The following is a 20,098-nucleotide window of genomic DNA, read 5'->3' on the forward strand; positions in this document are numbered from 1 at the left end:
CTCATTACAGCCCCTTCGCCTCCTGTCCAATTAAGCGAAATCCGAAGGGCTGGAGGAGTAATCCGGGTTGATTACGAACACACACAGCTTTGTGACGGCTGACCGGGCTGTCACACACACCGCTGCTCACTATTGCGGAGTTCAGCGCGACGCCGCGAAGGCCGGCGACGGTCAGCGGTCGGGAGGCCAACGGTACAGAGCGGCCGTCGTGAAGCGAACGCGCCGTCGTGAAGCCGCTTCGTCGCCGCATCCGGAGGCGTCGCGGAGATCCGCCGCGGAGTCGTGCTGCGGGGAAAGAACGTGCTGAATGTACAACGGGGAGTGACGGGCTGAACGACGGGTGCGGTTTCAGGTGTTGGAGGGTCACAATATAACGTTCGTGGGCGTTGGTCACAAAACAAAGTACAACTTCTCTTATTTGGACTCTTCATTTTGTCCCCAGGTCCAAAGAACACCTCTTTTTTAAAAAAAAATTTCATAACTGCATTCACGAAGCGGCTCGGCTTCGTATTTTCAGCTTTTCCCGGCACGTGTGCAAGTCGGCATGTTTTGCAGTGTGTGTGTCGTCTGCGTGGTGAAACTGCCTGGACGTGCATGTCAACGAGCAGAGTAGATTTCAATTATTTGCTCTTATTGCATTAATATTTCCTTTAACTGTGATATTCTGCTGCATGTAGGATATCGAGACCTTTTTTTTCTGCGTTCTCAGAGTTTTTTTTGTTTTTTTAATGCACGTGAGAACTGTGTTTATATTAGCTGCACTTTGGGAGATCAGCTTCTTTAAGCTGAATAAGCCTTTGAGTCTGCAGGCTCATGTTGTAAACATGCAGCTACTTGTCGTTGCTGAACTTCGCTTCTGTAAACCAAACATCTTTCTGTTTGAATCAGACTCTTCGCAGCACTGTAAACTTAACTCAAATAGATCTGTGACTTTTCAGGCTTTATCAGACACCAAAATATTATGCAGTGATTTCTCTGCGACAGGATATTTCTAGCTCTGGAAAGTTATCATGTTCGGAGTTATTTTTACTGTGACATCACGTATCGTTATTTGAACTGTCGATATGAAGCCTCGAGTGCCAGCTTGTTATTTTTTTGAGTTATATTTGGATCAGCTGAGGAGGAGGGATGGGGGGGGGGGGGTGACAAACAGACCCCCACACACACACACTAAACATAGCTCTTTTTGAGGCCTAATATCTGATTAATTACACAATTATCTTCAGAAGGAGTGAATTCAACTTATAACACCACAATGACTTATGGGGGGGGGGGGGGGATGAGACTTTAGTATTTTATGAGAAGCTGAATGGCACTCTATTGGAGCCAGAGGCTTTTTGTCGTCAGCCCCTAGTGGTCTCCAGTGGTATTGCACGTTAAGGGACTTCCTCTTTTCAGACCCCCTGTACATCGCCCATTTCTACACACGGCCTTTGATCACTTGTCACAATTGGCAGGTGAACTTTGAGGCAACAAAGTAAGACGTGTGGCCTAAACGTGATTTGCCATCAGGCGTTCATTCGTGGGATAACACCACCTCAGTCTTTAATAGAAAATCAATCAAAAGGAGAAGGAGCAGCTTAACGTGTTACATTAATTACAATAAATTAAACGTAGTTTCTGACTTGTGTGTGTGTGTGTGTGTGTGTGTGTGTGTGTGTGTGTGTGTGTGTTTTCTCAGATGGTGCCTGAGGTCCTCTGTGTCACTGGCTAATCTTCCATTGAGTGCAGTGTGAGGGAGAGGAGGAAATGGGAGGATTTGGTTCTGCAGGATGAATGGAGACTAAATCTCCTGTGTGTGTGTGTGTGTGTGTGTGTGTGTGTGTGTGTGTGTGTGTGTGTGTGTGTGTGTGTGTGTGTGTGTGTGTGTGTCTGTCTGTGTCTGCTCACTTGTTGAACCGTCACACACCCTTCTCTTCACTAAACCGAATTTCCCCACTGATGAGTCAAACTGCCGAGTAAACACTGTCCTCTGTCTTCGGATGGAAGTTTTTAATTTTTTTTTCTCCCGGTTCTCAGATCGCGTCCGTGCATGCGTGATGTTTACCGTCACTTCTACATATTTGCTTTCATGCTGTTGCTATACGCTGACTCATTTTGACAGACATCAAAAAGGTCTTTCCGTGAAGCGGCTGAAAAAGTGACGATTAATCGGGCAAAGGGAGGATGTGAGGTAAATTTACAAAGTGCGGGTGACTTATAATTAGGAATTACATCTTATTTATTTGGCTGGTTGTGTAAGATGACAAAAACAGACATTATACTTAAAAAAACAAAACCAAAAAAACCTGTTTGATTGTGGTCTGTGTTTGTTGCCGTGGCGATTACCGGTGAAGTAAATTCACCCGCTCCTTGCTCATCTCTCTTTTCTTTCCTTTTTTTTTTTTTTTCCACCCTCCTGCCTGCCAACACATTATCAACCGCCTGCTTTTGTTTTCAGTACCTCCTCTTCTCAAGACCTTGACCAGGCTACACAGCACTTTTTAAAGCACACACACACACACCACACACACCCACCCACACACACACACACACACACCCACCCACACACACACCCACCCACCCACACCGACCTGGTGTGATCTTGCTGATAGAGATGAAAAAAGTGTCTTTTGTTATAAGCGTGTGACTTTGACTGTGTATTCACGAGATCAGAGCGACAGCAGCGGACCTGAGTGTCTTCATTCTTGAGCTTATCACATGAAGTTGAAGAGCGACAGATCAGCTGATAGCACAAGGGTGTGTGTGTGTGTGTGTGTGTGTGTGTGTGTGTGTGTGTGTGTGTGTGTGTGTGTGTGTGTGTGTGTGTGTGTGTGTGTGAATAATTCCAGTAATTCCACACGCCCTGTAGGGGGTCATATCTCGTTTCCGGGTCCTAACGTATCGGACACATCCGCCGTCCGCTGCGCTTCACGGGTATCGCTTACATGCTCACGTATCCACAAACGCGTAGCTGCCTTATCAATTAATTCAGACTCTCTCACTGGCTGTTAAACATAGATGTGTGATGTCACAGATCAGATCCTGTGTGAATACATGTTGATTCGGTGAGCGTTTAGTGTTGAGTTCAGGAAGTCATCAGGCCAACGCTGAAGATAGATTATTATTCTTAGAGTCCAACCAATAGTGTATTTATTGATGATTTTTGAAGAATATTATCAGTATTTGAAGCTTGAAAAAGAAAAGATGGAACAAGGAAATGTCTCAATTGCAAACCTTTTCTCCTTTTACTTTTATTATTTACTGCAGCTGAAACTTACAAACTCTGTACTGTTGCATGTGGTATGTCTACAATTGTGACATTCTGCTTCATGATAAAAAAAATAAAAAAAAGGGCCTTGAACTTTGATCCTCATATTCGTTGCGATCCGTGGAAAGACTTATGAAATAAACGGGAAAAAGGATGTGATTTGGAACGAGTACGCTTCCTTTAAAGGCCTCTTCTTCTGCTTCTTTGTCTTCTTCTTCCTTCCTCCTTTCTTCCTCCTCCTCCTCCTCCTCCTCCTCCTCCGCTGCACAGAGGATTGTGGGTCAGAACAGCCAGAGTAACATGCTGGCCTGCATACTACGAAAATAAAATTTGGGTTTTTACAGAATATTTCACAAAGAAATGTGCATAATGGGACATTATATAGCTATTAAACCAAATAAAATGCAACTAAATATAGTTTATGAAATGTTAATTAGAAGTTAAGTGGTAAAGGAAAACTAGCAGCCGCCTCATTCAAAGACGACACAATAACAACAAAAAGGTGATTTTTTTTTTTTTTTTTTAAAAAGGCTGCAAAATCCAACGTCAGTTTTCTCCTGAATCACGACGACTGTAAGAAAATACGTCCGTTTCCTTGTTGTATCTGCATCAAGAGCACCGAGCACACTGTTATCCAACAGCACCTTGAATAATGGAGCGTCGGCCCCTTCGGTGCTCTGAGTATTGTAGGACTGAAAGCGACTCGTTTGAGACTTGGATTCGTAGCAAAGGTTTGAGGATTGAGGAAGAGCTGCTTTTAGAAATTCCCCGTCAAATTCCTGACCAATCAGATAAAAGGTGAATTAAAACAGATCACGGAAAGATTGACTGGAGCAGGAATATGCTCTCAGATATTCTTCACTCTCCTTTGGCTTTATGAAACTGGAGAAATGTGTTGTTTTTAATAATTGATAGAAGAGCAGCTCCTTATCAGAAATGACTCCCTTTGTTCCGCCTCGTATCGGCCCAGCTGAGGGTTAAACGACTTGCTCAAAGGCTCCTTGACGGGATCTCTATCGCTGCCCTTTCGTTTTTCTGTGTGTGTGTGTGTGTTCCTGGTGACCATCCCGGCCAAGCGAATGGTAATTAGGTAGTAAAACCTCGACTAATGGCTCAGTACTCTGGTCATGTTTTGACTGACTAGTGCCTTATTCACATTCGTTTGGCACACACAACAACACAGAGGCAGGGGAGTGAATTATATTGGCAGCTTGGTCAGTCAAAGAGGCGCCGCTGGACAGACCAAGTGTGTGTGTGTGTGTGTGTGTGTGTGTGTGTGTGTGTGTGTGTGCGTGTGTGTGTGTGTTTTTGTGTGTCTACACCACTGAACTGGATTTGACAGATGAGTGTTTGATTGCCACACCTTACTCTCACTACAAGGCTCTTTAGTTACATGAAAGAGGTTTGTTTGGTTTACACACATGCATGGAAACATACCCATAAATCACACACACACACACACACTCACACACTTGAACGTCTCAGTTCTGTTGCCCTCTTAATGAGAAAAGCTCAAAACAGATCATCTGAGCCAATCACCTTTCAGGAAGTAGAGATCAGCCAAAAGCTTCTCGACTAATAGCCAAGGTAACCTTCACTGACCTGGCAGTGGTCTACACACACACACACACACACACACACACACACACACACACACACACACACACACACACACACACCAGCTCTCTCTTTTGTCAATACTGCTGTTTTGAACAAAGCCCCTCTGCCCTCCTCCTCCTCCTCCTCCTCCTCGTCTCTCCAGACCTCTTTCTTCTTCCTCCTCTTCCTGTCTTTTCTCCTCTTCCCACCAGACTTTTTGTCTGCTCTCTTCTTCTTTTATTTCCACTCCAGACCTTTTTTTTTTTTTTTTTTACTTTTCTCACAGTCACGTAGCGCAGAGCTTTGGTTTCGTCTGTGTTTGAACGAGCGAACCGAAGCCGAGGCCGTCCGTCGGAGACGGTGCGCGCGACGTGATTTGATTTACTCAGATCAGAGGAAGGATTTCAGATCACAGCTCAGCGTTAATAAATCGCTGCAGAGCGGTTTGTTTTTTCTAGCAGGTGCCTTCGAGTTAACGTGTTGGCTGACAAAGAATATAATCACCGACATTGTGAACACGTTACAGAGGAATACCAAACTGTAGTAATAAGCTTTTAAAGTATAACCTTTTACAGTTCACCTGAAGGGGAGTTTCACGAAGGGCTGCACGGTCAATCGTTTTAAAAACACCCATCTCGATTCAGATTTCCAGCGAGTCGGCGCGGAGCTGCTGCATTTCAGATCAGAAACGAGAGCGTTTCTTTTCCATCCAAAGTCGAGGCGGATTCAGTTTCTTCTGCAGCAGGTAAACGAGTCCGATGAACTTTTATTTTGAAAGGGACAGGGAAAAAAAAGTGTATGACCGCGATTCAAAGCGAGAAAAAATATCCGGGTTTCTCGTCGCATCCGGGTTTCGTCGCCACCAGTTTTCCATCCCGGAGATGTTCCTCATTTGAACAGAAATACCAAACATTCACCGCAGCATGTTTTCCTCCAGTTTGTTCAAGTATGAGTCGAATATTTTAGACGAAACAAAACAACGTGAAAAAATTCCCATAATGCTCTGGGAACTTGCTGAAGGCAGTTTTCACTACTTTCTGCCCTCTAAATGATTGATTAGTCACTCTTTGAGTTTATTCGGGTTAAACTTCCCTCGCTGTGCTCCGTATCCTCTGTGTGTGTGTGTGTGTGTGTGTGTGTGTGTGTGTGTGTGTGTGTGTGTGTGTGTGTGTGTGTTTCCAACTGTATATGTACATGTGTGTTTGCCTGGCAGCGTGCCAGCCCTGCTGTATGAGCGTGATCCCGGCTACAGAGCACCGATTGTGCGCTGTGGTATGGGATGTATGCCGGGCTCGGGGAGCGTCGGGCGCTGCCTAAAAGAACAGGGCAGCCACCCACCAACCCGCTGGGGTTACTGAGTGCACGGGAGGAGGAGGAGGGAGGTGGAGGAGGAGGAGGCAGTGCTTTCCCTCCTTTCACACACACTCATTCTTATTTGTCGGCCTCCCTCCTCACACACTCTCCCAGGAAAGCTTCCCTTTATGCTTTATTTGACTTGTTTTTTTGTTTTTTTTTTGCGTTCCTCTCGCTCGGAGTTTGTTCCCCGGCTTCTTTTACTTTCTCCTCCTGCCATCTAAATCCCCTCCTTCTCCCCCCTCCCCCCACCTCTCCACCCTTCACACACACACATATCCCTCCTCCATCACAGGTGATTGTCCTGATGTCAACAACGCCGCCGTGTTTCTCCCCATGTCTCCACCATGATCTGTGTGTGTGTGTGTGTGTGTGTGTGTGTGTGTGTGTGTGTGTGTGTGTGTGTGTGTGTGTCAGCTGCTCCTTCTCTAACTGGGTTTGTCTGTAAAGAGCTTAGCCCCAGTGGGCGTCGGAGAACGCTAAGCTGATTACCGTCTACTAACGAGCCACTTCTCACATGGACACCACGTACGTGTGTGTGTGTGTGTGTGTGTGTGTGTGTGTGTGTGTGTGTGTGTGTCATGCTATAATACTGTTTATTTCACTTGGTGTGTTTGTGGTTCCAGTGCATGTGTGTGTGTTGGATCGCTCGGGGGGGCGGGGGGGTCAGGGAATAAGAGGAGGTCAAAGTTTGTGTCGGGGGCAGCCGAAGGGCATGCAGGTGTGAATCCGGTTGAGACTCATGCACAAGAGGTCAAGTTATTCCCAGAGGAGCTGACGTTTTTTTTTTTAATCTAATTACCCTACAATCCAGTGCACCTGCCCCACAATACATGTAAAGTTTCAAATATCAACTTTAGAGAAACAACTCCCGAGATATATTTTCATCTTTTTTTTTTTGTTCTATTCTGTTAACCTGTTTTCAAGTGTCACAGGTGTATTTCTTCCAAAAGAAAATTTAATGAAGATGCTGAAGCTGCTGCTGTTTTTTTTTTTTTTGGGGGGGGGGGGGGGTTTAACTGATCACTTTTGCTCCCGGGTGTTTTCAGTTACTCCTGTTTGATTTGTAGTTTTCGTCCAATCGATCGTGGAGCCTGAAACGCTTCTTTGCAAAGTAGAAGCTGAGTTTGGGAAACTGGGCGTATCCAAATTAGAACCAGAGAAGAAGTGAGCCGTCTTCGCCGCTTCGTATGGACTGCTCAACAATGATTGCCTGAAGGGGAACTATAGACGCAACACACACACACACACACACACACACACACACACACACACACACACACACACACACACACACACACACACACAGCCTACACGTCGGTTACGTAATCCTAACACATCGACTGGGGTCATCGTACTCTGCTGCTTTGCTCAAAGTGTCCACAAGGAGTCGAGAATCTGATTTCGTCTCCGAGGAACAACCACCTCAACGAACGTTTTCCAATCTGGTCACGTGGACAACGAGTTCTGGATTTACCCGCTCTGTGTGTGTGCGTGCGTGTGTGTGTGTGTGTGTGTGTGTGTGTGTGTGTGTGTGTGTGTGTTCATTTACATATGATATTGTCTATTAGGTAACTGACAGAAGGGACAAACAGTACCTCGACCCGCATTATGTGACTCATCAGATCGAATGAAGGAGCAGAGATGTTTGCTCATTGCTGCCATTACTGGCTCGGGAACGGTCGTTAACCTTTAGAGTGCCGCCTCACCTCAGCGTCACCTCGGCCTTCGGCGCCGACACCGTCATCGGGCCTCAGCGGTACAACTAACGGCTTCCTGTGTTGTTTTTTTTATCTTAAATTGCCCAAATTACTGCTGGGAACAGGACGTGCGTGTGCGTGTGCATGTGTGTGTGTGTTTGTGTGTGTGTGTGTGTGTGTGTGTGTGTGTGTGTGTGTGTGTGTGTGTGTGTGTGAGAGAGAGACTGTGTGTTGTAGAAGCAGACGGGCACATCGGTTTTCTGACTGCAGTTCACTTGACATTTATAGTCAGCTTCAGCCCATTCAGTCAATACCTGAGTAATAAATGTACATAACCGTGATTAATGAGGCCTGGAGCATTTTTCAATATCGGCACCGATACTTTGACTTCGATACTTCTTCTTAAAATTGATTTGAGAAAATTCCCTCTGCATTAATTAAAGGTTTAAGTTAAATATATTGACATAAAAGTTAGAATATGAGAATTTAAAGCTTTTCTGCATCATATAGGATTATTAATTATCTTGGACTATACTGATTGGACAATAAATCTTTTTTTTATGTTTTTTTACTGTTTTCTCAAATTTGATTATTTGAATAATTAGGATTAGGATCATTAGGATTTTGTTGTCTGTAGTTATTTGATTTCATTAGATGTAGCTAGAAAGCTTGAACTAAAACTCTTAGTCTTAGTGGATTGTGCTCATTCATTTCACACGTTTCACAGATATTTCTGTGGTTGTATGTACCAAAAACCTTCTCACTGTCGCTTTAATATCTCTGAAGCGTCTCTCTGGCGTCCCACCAACAACAGGCTGGTTTTTTTTGTCGGTTTCTTTAAGGCATCAATGGCCCTCTCTTCTGATTGGTTGACTTTTTTCCAAGTGTGACATTCCCAGGCTTTCCTCCGTATAAAGGTTTGGACAGTGGGCCGTGCTGGCGGACATTTGACATGAGCTCAACGTTTGTGACATCACAAACTGTTGCTGCATGCAGATTGTGTGCATGACTAAATAAGAAATGGAAATCTGAATTTAAACAACATGGGACCTTTAAAGTCTGAGCGTTGCTCCCAATAGAGACCAGTGAGTGGCGTTTTGGTATGCAGAGAAATCCGAAGCCTGCCAGGCCTGCTGTGACATGTCGCGGTCGCTAAACTGTGATTGGATGACTTCATCGGCCCGTTGAGAAGTAAATTAAAAGTAATCGTGTACGAGCTTTTTTTTCTTTCTCCATAAATGTTGAAAGCTTAGAGATACTGGACATGAACACAGTATGCGACCAGAATTACGGCCCATAAATAACGCGTATCTATGGAGACGACAGGCTGCTAAACAAACAGAGGTGGAGGGACGCGAAGGATGTCTGCTGGCAGCCGCGATTAACACTGAAACAGTAGCAGGTGAACCTTTGATGGTTGACGGAGACGTGCGAGGCCGGTGAGTTACGGAGCGTATATGAAGCATATTGAGCCGTTTCCCACCGGTTGTATGACCGAACTCGAATCCCGTCGTCGGACAGCTTGCCGGTTTTGGCAATAAAAACCGAATTTTTTCGTTAGAATTCAACAGCGACGCCGAACTTTACTCATAATGTTGGCCAGGATCGGTTGTCCTGCCACTCAAGCGGCGTGTGCCCATGTGCCTTTTAGTGTTCGCCAAACTTCAACGACGTGGAAACCACGCCGGTCCCATCTCAAATGGTCAGTCGGGGAGGTTTATATTTGTGAGCGTCCACACGGAAGCTCACATTTCACCACACGTGCAAATGTGTGTGTGTGTGTGTGTGTGTGTGTGTGTGTGTGTGTGTGTGTGTGTGTGTGTGTGTGTGTGTGTGTGTGTGCTGCATCTTAAATATTTTTCTATTTATGCTTCAGGAAAACTCAATGTTCTTTTTATGTTGGCCAAAATGACACCATCCCTGGAATCTACAATTACGAACCACACACACACACACACACACACACACACACACACACACACTCACGCTCACCTTTCAACGGCCGTTAACACAATGTTCTCCTCCACCGTCGGCGTCACAGCACGCAGCCGGAGCATTAAAAGCCTTTCGAATCGGCGCTGGAGAGGAAATGAAATGCGCCTCGCTCTCCTGTTTACTCATTAGTCGTACCTGGTGGAGAACAAACAAGTACAAACAAGGTGCACGTGGAGGAGATGGATGGTCGGGAGTGTACGCTCACTCTGTGTTTTGCGCGTTTGTGCTTCCTGCTGAATTTAATTTGCCATTAATGAAATTGTTTGTATTCATGTCCGGTGGTCGTCCGGGCGAGCCGAGCGACACGTGACGGGGGAGTCGCTGCTCTGCACGTGTGCCACGTTGCCTGATTGTGGTTTTTTTTGGGGGGGGGGTGGTGCGCTTGTGTCTCCTCGCTTGTGAGGTGGCGATGCTCTCGGCCGTGAGCTGATGATGCTGATGCTGATGATGATGCTGATGATGATGATGATGATGATGGTGGTGGTGGAGTCTGAATATGAATCATCAGCTCCTGTCCAAAACAACACCTGGACGCGGAGAGCCGAGTGCGTCACAACGCGGCTCATTTACAGGACACGTGGGGCGTTCAGGTCCTCGGAGATCTCGCTTCATACATGTGTAAGAGGATTACGGGGGAAAAATGTCGTCTCGCTGTGGGACTGTGGCTCATACACGGCGGAGATTACCTCTTTTGTTCCACTGCCTTTTTTAGACGGATAAATTCAGTCACTCGGAGTCGGACAGTAAATGCAGTGACCTATGCAGCATATAGGTCGAGATTTTATGGTGTGTGTGTGTGTGTGTGTGTGTGTGTTTCTAGGTTTGAGGCTGTAGTAATGTGCTCGTACAGCCACGAGCCAAACCGGCCACCACAGCGGCCTCGCTGCCCAGCTACACACACACACACACACACACACACACACACACACACACACACACACACGCACTTAATCAGCGCATTTCCCAACGACTCGCGGTCCACTGACTCATACATTACGCACACGACCAGTGCGTCTTGTTATTGTGTCATCCGACACTTGCGTCGCCATTTCAGTCACTTTAACTGCCGCTCTGCTTCCTGACGCCGTTTCCTCGTTTCCTCGTTTCCAGTCGTCTCCGTTCATCTCCGACCGTCCGCACATGGCAAACTCCTCAAAGCGGTTTCATCCTTCTTTTTTTTTCTTTTTTTTTTTTTACAGCGGATCACATTCACTCTACGTCGCAGCACAACCACGCTGCTGTACGTTGTTTGTTTGACCTCCGTTGCTATTTATTTTTTCCCCTCTCTTGGCTCCTTAGACCTGCACGAGGCTCGTGTGGGGACTTCAGGTCTAATTTGAGGGTTCGGCAGTGCACGAGCCCTGTCATTGTCTCTGCAGTGTTCAAACATGGCATAAAATGACTCCTACACGAAACCGCTGAGGACGTAATCAGACTCCAGCGGCATTAGAGTTGCATGAATTGATTTGGGAGGCTACCTCAGGGCAGCAGAACTCCCAAACAGGCGAACAAACACACTGCGGAGACATATTATCACCTTCAAGATATTTTTGGGGGCGAATCTGTTTGCAAACAGTTACTTATTGACAAACCCAGCAAACATGGAGCAACGTTACTATTGATTGGAAGTTGTGTTTCTGCCCGGCCGGTGGATAAAAGCGTCCTCCTTTTAGCTCCGTTTTAATCTCCAGTCGTGTATTAGAGAAACATCAAAGCAGGAAGTATTAAATGTTGAGGACAGAGGAGGGATAAAGTGGCGCGACGAAGCTTAAACCAAAATGGAGATGAAGAGTAGAAGGAGAGGATTCTTTTCTTCTTCTTTTTTTTTTCTCCCGTGGAGACGAGGAGAAGGCGAGAACCGTCTGTAATGGAGCCTCCAGAAGGTTCGTGGATAAATATTTGCTGTGCATGTTGGCCAAGTCTGAAGTCTACTCGCAGTCTCTCACACACACACATGCAGACACTCATCATGCGTGCATACCTCCACAATTCCTTTCAGTGTGTGCACATATATCTACAGTCTCGGTGCCGGTCGTCCTCCCCCCCCCCCCCCCCCCCCCACCTCCGCCCCCCCCCTCCCCTCCCCGAAAACACAGAGCTGGCACCTGCCTTTAATAAAGCAACATGTAGGAACTTGAAACCAGCCGGAGCTGTCGGCGTACGAAGTCTCTATTAATAATTACACAATTCATCATCAGACTGGAGCAGAGGGCCGGGTCGCTGTCACGTGAACACAACGAGGGGCGATGTGAAACTCGGATTGGCATCGGCCTCCGAACACACACGGGACAAGATTTCCAAATGCAGTCCAGATCCCTCACAGCCCCCCCACCCCCCTCCCCAAACACACACACACACACACACACACACACACACACACACACACCCCTCCGTCATTTTAATGATCCGAAGATTTCTGACGAAACACTCGCAGACAGTGGAACAGCACGGCAGTCGGTTCGGTATAGCAGGTAAGTGAGGAAGGTAATTTATTATTTAGAGTCCGATCCCAGCAGAAGAAGGAAGCTTTCAGTGTGTCCCGTGAAAAAAGAATTCTCCTCTTCATCGCGAGATGAAGACGTGCATCTGAGCCATTTTAAGAATCAAGGAAGATCTCGCTGTGACGGCACGTTATTGAAGTAACAGCCATGACGTTGTTATTAAGACTCGTCACAAAGACAGGAAGTAACGGAGGCGGGAGATGAAATATCAACATTCAGTTTAACGCAAAACTTTATTGTTGAAAAAAAACACAGCAACACATAGAAATAGATGAATTTCTTAATGACCCCAAATGTATATTTCTGCATTATGTTCTGTAAAAAAAATAAAAAATATTTCATATTGGCCAAAATATCTCGATATCTGTGATGCGCAAATACCGTTATACCAAACGACAAATCGGCCGAGCTCGAATCTTTTGTAAAAACCAAAACAACGAGCTGAAAGAAGCTAAAACGCTCAGTCGTGAACGGATGATAATTCTCTGTGGGTTCATCGCTGCTCACGACCTCTTTCACGGGACACATTTGATTTATTATCAAGTGCAGCGTTAAGGTTTGTGCGTCCGGCGCCGATATCGACTCGACTGCTGTCAGATACGCTCCTCGATTTTGCTTTCCACTGCCGAAAGTACCCCACCGACGAGGCGCCGTTGCCATAGCGACAACGGATGAAACTATGAAACACCTCCTCAGTTGACCGCGGCGCGGTTTTTGCGATTTGCCTTTAAATGGAGTACTTCAGTGGGCTGAAAACTAATTTTGGAGTCGCTCGGTTAGTTCACGATTGTGGGTTTTGTGCGCCGGACGTCTGGTGTCACAAACGCAGCGACTTGTGACGACTCTCTCTCTCTGACCAATCAGTGGCCGGTCTGATGCATATTGAAATCGCGGATTACGCGGTTCGACCATATTTAAAACCTTACTCGGCGTTAATCGGGATTCGTACGTATGCGCAGGTGACGGGTTTAAATCGGTGCACGGTATTTTAAAAACGCATGAATTTTCCTTCTGGCTGAATTTTGCTTCTCGGGTCCCGACAGTGAAGCAAGAAAGTGAACAAATGTCTCAACAGCCGCGCAGCTGCCTTTTCTTAAAAGGTGGCGCAACAGCTTCTTGCGTTTCATGTCGTCCACGTCAGGAGAGACGGAGAGACGGAGCTTTTCCACCGGAGTTCCTGGAAAAGCCTTTACCCAGAAGCAAGGACCCCCACCTGCTGATACCATCAGTCCATGTATCACTTCACTCAAGACGTCGCCGCCGCACACGTGTGTGTGTGTGTGTGTGTGTGTGTGTGTGTGTGTGTGTGTGTGTGTGTGTGAGTGTGTGTGTGTGTGTGTGTGTGTGTGTGTGTGTGTGTGTGTGTGAGAGAGAGAGAGAGAGAGACCCAGAATGAATGAGATTGCATTCCCCAAAACCCCTTCAGTCCCGTTGGCTGCGTCTCTGTGTGTGCTGACCAGGGACAGGACGTCCCATGTCACATTTCAGTCCAGTAGTTTCAGTTACACAACGATGTCCGTCCTTTTAAACGCTATATTTATAACCACTGAAGGAAGTTTCTGCTCAAAACAGGCTTCAGTTTACGCAGCGATGTGTGATGAAGCGAGCGTATATCTCCTCTTCCCCTCAAGGTTTGTTGCCATTTTTGACCTACAGGGAAAAACTTTTGGCATCTTGGACACTTTTATTGGCACTTAAAAACCTATTGCCTTCTTATCTTTAGTGCTACGGTCAAAGGTTTTAAGATATAAGTTGGACAGGTGCTGACTCGGTCGTTTTGTTGTTCCTATGAAAACATAATAAAAGTTTTACTCGACACGGTTTCTATTTTTAGCTTACCTACACACGCGAGTGTAGAATTAACGCCACCGCCAACGGCTCCGAAGTTGTACAAAAAAAAAAAAAAAAGACTTTAAAGGGACCACACGCAACTTTAATCATGACAGTGCAGAAGATTTGTGGCGTCACCACAGTATCTGACCACGTGTGAAATATTGTCACAATCCGTCTGTTTCTCAGTCACAGATGAATAATGGACAAAAAAAAAAAAAGTGTTTGTGCGGAAACAATTTTATGTTACAGTGAAATGTGTCATAATTAGCGTATGAATTATTGAGTTATGGCCACAAACGGGTTTTGGGGACGTCACACTAACATTCGACCTTTGACCTCCAAAATACAACGAGTACACCTCGAGTCCAAGTCAATGTTTGTGCCAAATTTGAGGAAATTCCCCCTTGCCCCTCTGGGGATGTAGCATCCATGAGAATATGTCGACGGGAGGTCACAGTGGCCATGCCCTTTGACCTGTGACCCCCCTCCCTCCCCCACAGCCTTCGTGGAGGCATAAAAAAGTGGAGCTGCAGTTAATGGTTGTTCTTGTTATTGATTAACTTGCTGAGTAAACTAACGCTAAAATATCACATCGCAATTCCCCCACAGCTCCGGACGACGTCTTCAGATGTTTAATGTAGTCTGAATAAAAGTCGAAAACCAGAATCTCTACTCAATTAATTAAATCGCGAACTGAATTGCGCCGTAAGTTCGGGAACATTTTCACACATGCCTGCACATAATTCTCCAGAAGAAACTCCTAGAAATTACTGGGGGAAAAAAAAAACGTGTTGACAGTCCGGCTCGCGAAAGCCGACGCGTTTCGGTAACGAACCCGGTCGTCCAGATTCTGTTCGGGGAGGATCTAAAAATACTGGTGGATGTGCTTCTCCCACCAGTGTGCTTTTCCCCCGACTCTGCAGTGCTGCTGTCTGTCTCTTCCTGTCGCCACACATTCCAGCGCCTCTGTGTGCCGTAACACACCCACTCGGGCTTTCCCCCCCTCTGTGTTGCTGCATAATGAAAACTATCTGCATGCAACCCTGTCTTTTTTGGGGGGGGGGTCCTTCAATTATGCAAAAATGTCAAAAGAAATCTGCCACAAATACAGAGAACACAACATTTTTACCTTTTCAATATTCCACGTATGACATTTTTCTTTCTTAACATCTCGTCTGTGTGTGTTTTACACGCGTGTGTGCGAGAGAATCCCGAGTTCACGCATGTTGCTTTCCATGCGAGCCTCGCGACGGTGCGCCCCTGAACACACCACGGCAGCGACGCACTCACACCTGGTTAGATGGCTTGTTGCATAACTGCTGGAGCTGCTGCCAGCGTGATTGACAGTGGCAGAGTTAAAGAAGAAAGGGGAGGGGGGGGTGTGTGGTGGGGGTGGTGGTGGTGGGGTGGAGGGTGGAGATGTAACAAGCGCACAAACACACTGCTTGGCTTTTCATGGCCACGCGGTCTTCTCAGTGTACGGAAATTTACAGCCGGATATAAAAAGGTTCACTGTTCTCGTAATGTTGAAAAGCTTCTCCCGAGTATTGAAGTGTCCCGTCGTTCGGTGGGAACCTTTCATTTTCCTCTGAAAGCCGACCGTCCCGAAGCGGTCGTGTTTACGTCGGTCGGGCGACGGTGGCGTTACCGCGACGCCTTCCTGAGGATTTTCTGCGGATGCGTTTGACCTCTCTGGTGATCGATGGTCCTCTTGTGTGTTTATTCTAAATAAATTGCTCGTGGTGGTTCTGCGAACATGAAAGGCTTCCTGTGTCCCAGAAAAAAAAAAAATTCCCCAGAAAGACCTGCCTGTGCTCCCGGGCCTTTTTACCACAGCGAGCGTAGAAAATGAGCAAGTTTCCATTAGAGGGAGGGAAATGTACATTCGTATGTAAGTTCATTTATTTTCTTTTACTTAGTTATTCTAAGATAGTTAAGCTCATTAAGGCTGTTAACTATGTTGGGTTTGAGTTCTATATTGGACATAATTTCCAGGTAATTTATTAAATCTTTGACTAAAACTAAAAGTTTGTGACTCTCCTTTTTGCAGGGAATAGGTGACTGTGGACATTTGTGAGGTGATCAGTTTTTACAGCCAGGGAAGAGTGCATCGCTTTAAAAAAAAAAAAAAAAAAAAAATAAATTCACTCAGGTATTGAGGGAGGCTTCATAAGAACTGATTTCCCCAAATCTCCTTTTCGTTCTCTTTGGCGCCCCCTGCGGCGATAAGCCGTAATTGCCGCTGCAATTCCCAACTATGGAAAGGCCAGATAAACCTGGCAGTTAAAACCTAAGTACAGGGTTTGGTTGCCGTGGAGATGTTACACCCAAAAATCAAATCATCTCGTCGCCAATCTTTGGATCTGAGCTGAACCTAAAAATGCTTAAAAATGGGAACAGTGTATGAAACACTTTGAGTGGGGTTGGTGACGCTCTTCACCGCCACCTTTTTGGAGGACTTATGCGACGTGTTTGATCGCCAGATTTTGGGTGGAGTGTCACTTTAACCAGACTGTCATCCACACATGTGGCAGATTCATGACTAACCAATAAGTACTGTGAAATGTGACACTGTGGTCGGAGTGCAAACATTATATCTTCATAACTGAAGAGACTTTGTGGCGTCAAAGAGATACTAAATGAGGTGACACAGGAGCTGCTTCAGTCTGCCAGTTTTTATTCCGACTATCTGCAGCTGTCTTGACGCTGGATCTCAGCTCGAGTTGCGCTGTTGCGCCTCGTACCCGCTTCCCCGCTCGCCGGAGAGATGGTTTAATAGAATTAAGTATAATAACAGAGCTGGAGTCGCTAGCACGAAAAAAACGCTGCCATTGTGGAAAAACTTTGAAAAATTGCGTCGAATTTTCTCGTCCTTAATTCTTTAATAATCTCCAGAAGTAAAAAAAAAACTAAAAAAACTAAAAAAAAACTTTGCCTCCCACAATGTCAAAGGTCACGGTTAATCTTGGGAGTCGGAGGGGAATTTGGTAACTTGGACAACGATGTCTCTGTGGGTTGGAAGCTGTTGTTGTTTTGCCCAAATGCGAAGCACAAACAGAGAAATGAAAGATGAGGCACGTCTTCTGCTCATGATGTGCTCGTAAAAAAAAAAAAAAGACAAGACACGGTGATAAGTCGGGGGGATTTCTAGGGATTCTCATTCATCTTTTACCGTCTAAAGTTGGTTCCAATCACATTACAGGTCGGCATCCGGCGATATCCAACATCACATTATATTACACATTATATTATATTGTTGTTTATGCTTCTGCTGTCGTTTATTATAAAAACCTACGCCGGAGTTTCATACCTCCCAACGTGTGTCCGCCTCGTGTCCTTTTGAAATGAATTGTGATTTAACCCAGACCGACTGACCCGGTGGACTCGGTGACTCGCCTCGTGTTGCTCAGATCGGATCGGCCCCGTGGGAGCCGGGGCGGCACCAACATGACAGACCGACACGGTCGATTTACGACCGGGGAACCGGGTGGCTTTCAATTTTAGCCAGACCCTCGATTGAGACATCGCATGGACCCAGATTCTCCTAATTACACACACACACACACACACACACACACACACACACACACACACACACACACACACACACTAAGGCGGCCAGAGAGCAGTTATTGGCCAGACATGGAGTGCGGAGGCTGATAGCCGCGTCTAACCTCTTGATTTAAACTGTCTGGGAGCGAAAGGGGAAGAGAAACACACGTACACTCGGTCATTATCGAATCGATTTGACCGCAGACGGAGGAACGACGCGAGGAAACGAACGAGGTCGATACACAAAAAGCTAAAAGAGGGTCAGACCCGATGGATGAGGTAACATCCTTTTCTTTTTTCTGTGTTTAAGATGATTAAATGAATGTCATTCACATAATTATAGCGTTTTCCTCCATGACGCTGTGTGGGCCTGGTTTCAGGTGTGTGTGTGTGTGTGTGTGTGTGTGTGTGTGTGTGTGTGTGTGTGTGTGTGTGTGTGTGTGTGCGTGGCAGAGCACCGGTGCGTGTCCAGCCCGTCTCCTCTGGATGCTTTTGGTTGGACGGCTTGTTTTTGTTGCCGTTTTTCGAGCCGCTCGGCTGAACTCGGGGAGCTGCTCCGCTCCGCTTTAGGCCGCCGTGGCTTAGCCGGCCCGGCGGGCACCGTCTGTGCTGAGGGGGGCTAAATATAGCTCACTGCACCAGGAAGAAGACGAAACTGAGGGAGGGAGGGAGGGAGGGAGGGAGGGGCGTAAATACAGAGCACCCGCCTCCTGCAATTAGAGAGTCGAGCACTGCTGGGAAATTTTAGGGAAAGAGACGGGGAACTCTCTCTGAGCCTGTTCTCTTTACGAGCTTCGTTATTTCGGGAGACGGCGGCCCGAGGGCTTCTTTTAAAGTTCCCCAGTATTTACTAACGGTGACGATCCCGACCGTAGCCGTCGCTCCCCTTTTCCATTTGTTCCTTCGCTCCAAACGTACACGGCGCCGGTGCTGCGAAGGTATCGTACCGTACGCTGTAATTATGCTTGACGATGCATAAGTGGAGTGAGTTAGAAAAAAAAAAAAGGCCTTGACGGTATGTTTGTGAAAAAACAACAACAACAACAACAACTCGTGTGTCATCCAGGTGCATCTCCACGTTTGGAAAGCCAGAAACAGGACTGACGCAGCCTCCCGCTCCACATCACTCATTATCCAATAAGCCTTTTGTTTCAATTACGCAATCGCACCACGGCCGTCCGGCGGCTTCGTCTCCGGTCGCCGTTTGGCGCCGACGACCGAGCGTTTTGTCCTCAAAAAGCCCGACGTGGCTCGGCATCCTCTACGAGGGGTGTAAAGACGGACAGATGGCGGCGCGACGCCACGTGATTCTCCCGCTCTCGCTACTCGAGTGCAAAATCATCACCTCGTCCGCATCCCTGCTAATCTCATCAGCTGTGCAAAGAAAGCCGAGTCTGCTGAAACTGGCCCTTTTTTTTTTTTTTTATTATGAAACCGTCGCCGCGGTGACGTTTTCTATACCTTACCCGTGCGCCCGCGTGTCCGACGTGACGCTCGAGTCGCCAGAAAAAGGCGCCGCCCGGCTCTGGAAGCCCGGTTCCCTTCATGCTGGCACTCGCTCACACATTGGACTCCGTTGCCCGTAGCGATAGGTGTCCTCACTTTCTCCCTCCCTGCTGTTCCCTTTAATCGCTTTCTTCCCGTCTGAATCTCTTTCTGTTTTGTGTGTATGGCTGTTGTTCGTTTCTAGGCTCGCTGCGTTCCCGTCCGATAAGCACAAACTGATATCTTGCATTACGTGTTTGTAATTTACCCCGATAGGAAAGAGACGCTGCACGTACATTTTCATAATATTTATTTCTTCTTCATGTCGGAGTTATTGTTTATTCTTCTTCTAACCACACCGTCCTCCCCCCCGACCCCCTTTTTTCTCTCCGTGTGTGTCCTTCTTTTCTTCCAGAGTGCTGATGTCAGTGCGTCGTCTTTGGGGAAACAATCTGGTACCACTCAGAGAGCCTCGAAGCTCCGCCTGTTCCTCCGGTGACGGCCAATCACGTCGAGGCAGCAGCTGGATCGGACGCGGCCCTGAAGCACTTTGACAGAGACTGATGGAAAACGTGGTTGTTGTTGTTTTGTTTTTTTTGGGGGGGGGTGGGGGGGAGGAGGGGAGGGGAAGGGGAAGGGGGTTTCCTCTTCGCTTTCATCTAGTTGGTTGCGGAAACCAACGGGGATGTGTGCCAAATGACATTCTTAAAAAGATATTTGCTGCTCTCATTCTTTGAGTGAAAGCCAATCAGAGAAAGGTACAAAAAAAAAAAAAAAAAAAGGAGAACAGTGTTCGAATCGTAAGGAGTACGACGGTGGCTGAAAAAGTA

The 20,098-nt window shown here is 46.6% G+C and overlaps 1 protein-coding gene across 1 annotated transcript in view; it reads left to right on the plus strand.

Moving 5' to 3' along the window:
• LOC138210572 (insulin receptor substrate 1-B) overlaps window positions 1–19,865 on the plus strand; it is a 40,370-nt gene extending 20,505 nt beyond the window's left edge. The window contains exon 4 of the mRNA XM_069169800.1: window positions 19,684–19,865. Coding sequence (XP_069025901.1) covers window positions 19,684–19,691 — 8 coding nt within the window. The 3' untranslated portion in view covers window positions 19,692–19,865. The remainder of the gene's footprint in view (window positions 1–19,683) is intronic.
• The last annotated feature ends 233 nt before the right edge of the window (window positions 19,866–20,098 follow it).

The sequence above is a fragment of the Embiotoca jacksoni genome, unplaced genomic scaffold (assembly GCF_022577435.1).
Source record: "Embiotoca jacksoni isolate LCO1_2020_lvr unplaced genomic scaffold, fEmbJac1.0.p SCAF_47, whole genome shotgun sequence".
Classification (NCBI taxonomy): Eukaryota; Metazoa; Chordata; class Actinopteri; family Embiotocidae; genus Embiotoca; species Embiotoca jacksoni.